The sequence below is a fragment of the Barbus barbus genome (genome assembly GCF_936440315.1).
Source record: "Barbus barbus genome assembly, chromosome: 8".
NCBI classification, from domain to species: Eukaryota; Metazoa; Chordata; class Actinopteri; order Cypriniformes; family Cyprinidae; genus Barbus; species Barbus barbus.
Window position 1 is genome coordinate 6,516,518 of NC_136736.1, and position 9,073 is coordinate 6,525,590.

Consider the following 9,073-nt stretch of genomic DNA (forward strand, 5'->3'; position numbering starts at 1 on the left):
ATGTTGCCAACTGGTGTCAACTTCACCAGCTGTATCTTCCTGTTTCTCACTGTGTCTACATGCTTTAGCTTGCCCTGGACACACATTACTGGACGTGGATCAACCACTTTGTCATATGGGGGTCACTGCTTTTCTATGTCATCTTCTCCCTCCTGTGGGGAGGCATCATTTGGTACGGCCTGCCCCGTTACACACTTCATATCACTAAATCAAATACATTTGACTCTAACATGATTCCTCTGCTGTGTTTCTGTTCTTCATAGGCCTTTCCTGAACTATCAGAGGATGTACTACGTGTTCATGCAGATGTTGTCCAGCGGTCCTGCATGGCTCAGTATAATTCTGCTGATTATAGTCAGTCTGCTGCCTGATGTGGTGAAGAAAGTGTTGTGTAGAGCTCTATGGCCCACCACCACAGAGAGAATACAGGTACGACAGCACAACGCTCACTATCTACATGTGCATAGAGATGAAAATATACAAGTAGCTCACATCATATCTATATAAATGTCTATATTTTTCATTGCAGTAATAGACAGCTATTTAAAATAAATAATGTTATATACATTAATATATATATATATATATAATATTTTAAAAACCTATGATTTCAGGATATTTTGTAGCTATTTTTTAATATTATATATTTGTAGTGCTTCTTCAACTGAAGGGTATTGAACTGACTGCAGCTTCGTTTTAATTCTCATCAACTTCTTAATCAACCTAAAATGTTGCCTTACCCAACTAAGATTAATTCCTTTGCAAGAATACAGCTATTTAAAAGAAATATTTGTGTTATTTTCAATCAAATAATTGTTGATATGAAGCAGCTCAATAGTGCATTAGTTTGTGATCAGTGCTACTAATCTGGTCTTCAGATTTACACTTGCATCGGACTGGTTCCCAGTGTGCTTGATGTAAGTGGATTCTGGATGAAGTTCACGATTCTCTTCATCTGTAGATTTGTCTTTATGTTGGATGACTCTGAGTCATTCAATGGTTTTATTTGACCTGTCGACTCTGTCAAACAATATATGACACAATGAATACTGTGGATTTTACTATGTGTGCACACATAGTATGTTATCATACTATGTTAAGAAACATTTCTGAGGGAAATGTAATGTGTGTAAACTGCCTTACCACTGGTTTAACCCGTGTGAAGCTTTTCCTTTCACTCATCTTCCCTATTAAACTTCCAGAGTGCTAATGTTATGAAATATGTCATGTAAATATATATATATATATATAAAAATACAGCATTTATCTTGGTTACTGTACAGTAACTCTGTACTGTTCCTACATTTTAAAAATATATTTTTATTTTTTTAATCATATTATCTTGTTGTATAAATTAACATTAATGTATTATGAATGACCATGAAAATAACTAGATTAAGACATGCAGTAAAAATTGCTAGGGGTTAGTTTATGATACCTAATGAATGAATGTTATTGATAGCATTCATTTAGTTTTATTTGGATACTGTTATAGCACGTTCGAATTTATAATTACCTTTTAATTTACATTTTAATTTTAGTTTGTTTTACTCATTTTGAGCACTTGTCTTTTTATATTTAACTGAGTTTTAGTTTTAGGAATTTTAGTACTTAAACTTAACTTAATTTCTGTAAAATTTCGCATTTTTGGGCAAGATTTTAATATTTTTTACATTTTTATTTCAGTAAAATTTCAATTAACAATGAACAAAAGTAATTTTTAACAGTTTACGTTTTAGTTAACAATAACAAAACAGGATAACATGGTAAACGAGCTAAACGTTATTGTAAAGTTTTACTAATAATTCTTAAAAATGCAAAATCTAACACTTGCACTTCCAGAAACTTTGAAGGCTTTGAAAGCTGCTGAAGTTCCTTTATTAATCTCTGAGGGTTAGACAGGTTGTTCACCTTTCTAAACCCTTTCTTTTTTTATTCCTCTTTCATCTCTCTTTCTCTCTCCTGATGCTCTTCCTCTCTGATGCTTGACCTTCCCCTTCCCCTGTGTGTTTAACCCTTGACCTGTGGTAACGGCAGACAAAGCGGCAGTGTCTCACTGCTGAGCAGTCCACCATCTTTATGCTCTCCCAGACCTCCAGCAGTGTCAGTTTCTAAACTGAGCCGGAGGTGAACCTACACACTCTTTCTGCATGTGCGTGTGTGTATCAGTTAGCGAAGACACAACAGGGTCACGAGTATGACAGACCTACTGAACATTAATGAGGCTCGCATGCCAATAACAAGCTTTGCAGAACCCTGTGGTGTCTCTCTTTATGTTTTAAGCCTTTTATTACACCACTTTACATGTTTGCATGCATCAAGTGTGCATGGTATGTTTGTACATGTGTATTTTATGTTGCAGATATGAAGTTGTTTAATGCATTTTCTGCTGCCGTACTTTCAGTTTCAGCAAGAGACTTCAAAGTCAAGACAAAGTCTAGAAAATACTGTGCACATGGGTCTGTTATGCCACATTTGAGTCTGTTTGTGTGTGTGATGTTCCACAGAGAATGAGGGCTGACAGGATCTTTGAAAGGGTTGAGACAAACATTCATGATTCACTGCTAGATGGCATTCAGAACACCACTGAGGCCTAGCGGCTCTATGGTAAAGAGAATGTGAAGTTGAAGACTAAAGCCAGAAAGAACTAATCCACACTTAACTCAAGAGGAGCTCTAGAGTTTTCAGATGACGTGTGCAGTTCTAGAATCAATCTGAGAATTCCAGAATCCTGCTAATTGACTCTTTCCAGTGAAAGCAAACTGGTTTAAAATGCCTTTGGTGCACCTGTGTGGGTCTGTTGTTTGGTGTGAAACTTACAGACTGGTTTGGTTTTAAAGCTTCAGTATGAAGGTATTGGGTTGTGGTTTGGGGTGTGCTGTATATGCAGCTAACAGGACATGGGGACTATGGGTTCTTCTGATACATACACAAATACACACAGCAGGCTTGACATACAGTTTAACATCTAACACTTTGACATGCATGGGTATTTTTTTTTCTTTTCTTAAATCCTTTTTTCACATTGTGTCTAAATCAGTGAAAAGATTATCATATATTTCTAAATGTCCACCTTTTATGTCCATTCCTAGAATTTGCTTATGATTGGTGAATCTCTCAAAATTTGTGAACTTGTCCTGATGTTTCACTGCAAACTTAAAAGACAAAAACAAGAAATTATATTTATGCTTTCCTAAAATTAAGTTTTTTGAAGTTTCATTTCCCCCCTATTATTTTGCCAATATAATAATAAAAAAAACTTAATGAAAGTTTTTAAGTAAAAAAAGTCTTTACTGTATTTCAGTCAAATATATATGGACCTTGCAGAGCCTATGAGACTTCTTTCAGAAAAATTACAAATCTCACCAACCCCAAACTTTTATTTTAAAAATGTAACTTTTTTTCTTTTCTTTTGATTTTGGGGTGAATAACCTTACGTCTTCCAATGGAAAAAAACCCATCTTAATTTCTGACTAGCCTTAGCTATATTTCTCTCAGCAGTTTATCCTGTAACAGCCTCTCAATCGATCAGTTTAGCATCTTCTGGGACTGGACTTGTGCATGTGGTAAACATTGAATTTGTGATTTTGTATGCAATATTTTGTTCTTTTTTGCATTGCTTCTTGCTGGGGCTTTGGATTTGTGTTGTTTCAGCTTGTGACGTGACCAGTGCCTGCATTTACATGCCAGTATACAATACAATCTTCTAATTCACTCTCTCTCTCTCACTGTTTCCTCATTATTTTCTCCAGAATGCCGATAAGTTGTATAAGGGCCACCTGTCCGAGTTCACCCCCCTGTCCTCCCTCCATGCTCCACCTGCGCGGAAACACGACAGACATGGCAACGAAAACCAGAACCACACCCACCGCAGGTCTGACTCCTCTCCTCCCAAAAAACTGATGCGTACCTACTGGGGGGGCAGGCCTGACTACTGCACCTTCAGCTCCTTCCTCCGAATAGGAGAAAACCCAAGATTCTCTGGGGCAGCTTACGCCTACAGCACACCAGGGCCCGAGACGTCCGTATGACAGTCTCGGGCCATGTGAAAGAATTAGTCTACTTATCCAATCAAATTAGCCCTCGATTATTCCAGAGTCAAGATTGGGACACTATTTGGAGACCAATCTTGGCTTGTTACCCTTTATCTGAAACAAAAGCACTGAAAGGCGTTCTTGTGGTATACGCTAATAGGCTAGCGATGCAGTGTGTTAATTTAGAAGCTGGAGGAAGGCCAAACTGAATTGGCTGCACCATCTGCGAGTGTGGCGTACTGCGCTAAGCGGCCTTGGGACCTATTTATCTTGTTTTCTTTGTGTGTACGTTTAAACGTGAGAGCGTGTTCCCTTTACACTGTGGGTTTACGTGTTCGCTCACCTACCCTTGTAAATCCTTCATGTGAAAAATTACTTGAAACCTACACTGGGCAGTAGTAGCACAAACCTTTCCATCTCAAACGCTACCCCTACCACTAAATATTAATGTGGATGACAGTTAAAATGGCCTTGGATGCTCTCAAAACTGACCGTCCTGTTTTTTTTTCTTCTTCTTTTCTTTCTTCTCTGTCGTCTCCCTTTCCCTTTTTTGTCCTGTGATCCTTCTCTTTTCTTGTCTTACTTTTTTTTTATAGAACAAACTGGTGTTGCGTTTGTGCAAACCTGTTATCGAGGAACACTCCATAACCTGCGATTGTCTTTCGATTGCATTGTAAGTGGCTAAATTTGGCCATTTCTGTTGCTGCACTGTACTAGAGCGAATTTGGTGTGAATGTGCACGTGTGTGTGCGTGCGAGTGTGAAAATAGGCCTTTGTTAGAACAACTATGAGAAGACAAATTGTAACTGGACTGTCATTATGTTTCACCCTTTAACTGTCAAAACGGTGGAAATCCACTCATGTTCTACTGTTCCAAAGTTTGAAAACCACTGACTTGTGTCATCATGACAACCAGTTACTCTTTCCTAGCTGCTTGACAATTTGCTTTAAAATTCTGTAGTTCCCTATGTATAATCAGTCCTCTAGTTTTTTTTTAGTGTAGAACCAGAGACAGAATGCTAAAGGCTACGCTAGCCACCTTAGCTTGACTGTTCTGCCTTAATGCTAATGTTTCCCATCTTTTACACCGCAGTTTGGAACCAAAGGTTGTGCAATACGGAGTATTTAAATGTGTGTTTGTTGCCTTATGCTCAAAGAGAAATGGAGGGAAAGTGTTTGATGGCATTAGAAGAATTCCGCCACACTGCCTTAAGTTGACATTGCACCAGCTGAGGATGGAGGCCGATAAAAGTAGTATTCGACATCGTCCAGTGCCACCAACACGGCCCAGGGCTCATGAAGATAAACGAATGAAATTTAACAGTTCTGTTGGTATAAACATCTTTGTGCGTTCACAAAAAGTACAAATTAACTTCCTCATCAGCATACTTTCATGATTGTAACGTCCTATTTGACTGTTCCCAAAGCCTTTTGTCTGTATTAATGTAACTGTTGGAGCCCTGTGTTGGGTTGGTATGATTTCTTTGTTGCACGTTACTAATTTATGATCTGATATAAATAAGTCAGATGTAATTAGCCTGTGATACTGTTCACGAACAACTCATTAAACTAACAGCCCAATCAAGGTCAGCATCACAGATGGCCTATCTTGGCCACTATGTTCACAGAAATGGCTCTTTTCTAGTGTTCATGGTGCAAGATGAGCTTTTTAAAATGATACCCAGGAAATGTGCCTCACACTTATTTAAATTGACATTTTCATAATCATATTGTGAAGTGCATTCAATTCCATCTCCATCCTGTCAATTAATTTAAATTCACATTGATTTGAACTGAATTTGAATGCAATTCAGTTTAAAGTCCAGATAACACTATAACAAATTAAATGAACACCTTATGACTTACCAGTTTAATATATCATTCTCAAAAATATTGTGAAGTATGTTCAGTTCCATCTCCGTCCTGTCAATGAATTTAAATTCACATTGATTTGAATTGAGTGTGAATACATTTACGTTTATATTCCAGGGAACACCGGAATGGGTATGGAACTAAACCAAACTAAAAATCAGACCATTTGACCATCAAAACTACATCTGTTTGTCTACATGACACTTTCCCTGCTGTCCTTCACATTCCATGCCATTTTTTTTGTTTTGTTTCTGCTCACATTGATTCTGGAATGTAGTGTTGTTTTCCTGGAGCATCATCTCTTCATCTCGATTCTTTCCTTGCATGTGTTTCCTTCGCTCACCCTGTCATTCAGTTCTTGTGATGAGGCCAGTCACCCATTTCACCATTTTAACCATCATCCATGACAGAGAGAGAAAGTAGGTGATGTCAAAGACTATTTTGATGGTTACTCCAAGCTTCTTGTGGGTAGGTGCCTTCTGGTGCTTTTTAACCTCAATGTATGTTCAGTTCAGTGAAGCGTGCACATACATGCGTTTTCATTGCCCGTCAGTCGGCCTGAAACAGAGAATGTCAGATTAAAAAAAAGGTCTTATGGGTATAGCTAGTTTATAGGAAAGTCGTGGCCTAATGTGGGAAGTCGTGGCCTAATGGTTAGAGATTCAGACTCGTAATCCAAACGTTGCGGGTTCGAGTCTCCGGCCGGCAGGAATTGTAGGTGGGGGGAGTGAATGTGTACAGCGCTCTCTCCACCCTCAATACCACGACTGAGGTGCCCTTGAGCAAGGCACTGAACCCCCAACTGCTCCCCGGGCGCCGCAGCATAAATGGCTGCCCACTGCTCCGGGTGTGTGTTCACGGTGTGTGTGTGCACTTTGGATGGGATAAATGCAGAGCACGAATTCCGAGTATGGGTCACCATACTTGGCCGTATGTCACTTCACTATCTTCACTATCTTAAAAGGTGTGAGAGTCATTTTAGAACAACTTTTTTGGGTTTATGTTGAATAGTAAAACAAAATAGTAAAAACAATGTCCTTTTTCATGCACACATTATATCTAAATATAGAATATATTGATGAGTATATTGATGTCAAGGTTTACAAAGGCTGAGTGGATGAATGAATGAATGGATGAATGACATAATTATCTAACATGTCGACTTAACTATTTTTTTCTGGTCCAAAAGTGTATTTAATTTGTATGAATGTAAAAACTGTCAAAAGTCAAACACTGTCTATTTTATTGATTATCGAGGTCTGAACTTTGCATGCCATGTGATGCCGTAGTAATAGACCAACCACTGAGCTTTATCAAGAATTTGACTCATATTCTCATTTATATAAACCACTTTTATAACTTTGGTTCAAATTTTCAGTCCAATCCAAGTGATTCACATCTACGTTACCAAGTACTAATCAATGCTGGCAAATCTGAAATAAAACAAGAATGTGCTTATACATAGATTCTCAAGTTATGATTTTTAAGTAGCCTAGATTAATATATTAGGATTAAACTAATTAATTTCATGTTTTTTTACTCTTATTTTTGTTTTGCATTCTACTGCACTTCCTGTTTTTGTTCACTTTTACAGTTCTTTCTGGCTTCCTGAATGTAACAAAAGAAAAAAGCCACTATTGTGCACTAAACAAAAATTGCATAGCGCTAATTGGATAGCCGTGAATGACAACTACAAACTACCATAGCTAAAAGAAGGTGGTTCTAGAACAAATGTCCCTTCACAAATGTTTTTTCTTCTTGTTTCTGACAAACTGTTGTTTTAAATCAGAACTATTTTTTGTAATGTAGGAATAATTTGATCACTGAACGCTGTCTGCCTCAGGGGTGCGTTCAGGCACTGTATTCTGTCTGTCTAAAAAGGCTATAGGAAATAGGTATTTTGTACATCTTGTGGAAAAAAACAAAAAAAACAAAGTCTTTTTGCTACTTTTATATCTAGAGGATGAAGAGAACTACTTACAATTACAGAGTAAGAATGTTACTGTTCAGTTTTAAAACAACCAAATGTAAGGTAATGGGAGAAGTCAACTTCAGTAAAGATGATAAAAAAATAGCTTTAACGGTCTGTTTTTTTGTTTGATGATTTTAAATATGTTTGAGGTAGTTTTTAAGATGACGTGCATGGTCATTGCTCACACTGACTGTAGGAAATACACTCACTGTTTTTAAAGCAGGTGTGACCAAATATTTGATTAGATGTCTACTGCTATAACTGAAGGCTTTATTGCCTGTAGTGGGGCTTCATCTGTGCCAGCCTATTCAGATTAACTAAATATCTAAAGCTTTTTTTGTTTTATCTGCATAAAAGTGTGATGTTGCTCATAAATTATATATACAGTATATATGTATACTACTGTACACTTTACAGCATATAAGTATGTAGTAATATTCATGTACAGTTTGGGCTCCTTTTGTATAAAGTTTTTAAAAGGTTGATATCTGTAGATATGTGAATATTTGCCTTTTTTTTCTGTAGCTATTAACAGCAAGAAAAAGTAAACATGCTTGTAATAAAGAAAGAGATTTAAATGTTTGAAAGCCTTGGGACTTTTCTCTTTCCTTATAACAGAAGTGATTCTCAATGAAATATCACAGCAACTAGTTTTGTACCTCACATTAAGAGGCAAAATCTTCTGGTGCTAAAGGGTTTGATTCAGCTCACCATGGAAGTAATAATGAAGAAAACCCAATGGAACTACACCTGTGCTTGTATAATATGACCTCAAGGTGGCAGCAAAGTGTAGCATTAAGGATGCTTCAATTCACTCTAAATACAACCAGCTCATTTCAGATTATTATTAGAAATTAAATGCGTGTATATATATATATATATATTTACATGGCAGTAAACAAATTTGATCCTTTGGTTTCTGATAGTTTAACTATTTGTTTTCGTTGGCGGAGAAGACTACACACTTTATATGAATTACTTGTATGAAATTTAAAGTATTAATTGTTGTGTAAAAGCAATTTCACACTTGCAATCATGCTGCAATACCGAATATTAAAATTGGAAACGGTTACCTGCGACCTTGTGTCTACGATTAATGAGCCGTGTGATATTGCTTTTAAATAGACCCACATAAGGATGCAATTATTTTGCTAAGCATTGCTGAAAACCAGGTTCTAATAATATTGTCATCATG

At 37.0% G+C, this 9,073-nt stretch overlaps 1 protein-coding gene across 3 annotated transcripts in view; it reads left to right on the top strand.

The window, feature by feature from the left end:
- LOC306873521 (phospholipid-transporting ATPase IH-like) overlaps positions 1-8,460 on the top strand; it is a gene marked incomplete at its 3' end in the record, with an annotated part of 63,843 nt that extends 55,383 nt beyond the window's left edge. The window contains exons 28-32 of one of the 3 annotated variants that reach the window (XM_079422865.1): positions 69-172; positions 264-429; positions 3,753-3,874; positions 4,631-4,707; positions 6,024-8,460. In XM_079422865.1, coding sequence (XP_079278991.1) covers positions 69-172; positions 264-429; positions 3,753-3,874; positions 4,631-4,682 — 444 coding nt within the window. Of the gene's footprint in view, positions 1-68; positions 173-263; positions 430-3,752; positions 4,032-4,630; positions 4,708-6,023 lie in introns of those variants that run through there. The other 2 variants (XM_079422866.1, XM_079422864.1) reach the window with 2 other exon arrangements.
- Positions 8,461-9,073: the final 613 nt, after the last annotated feature.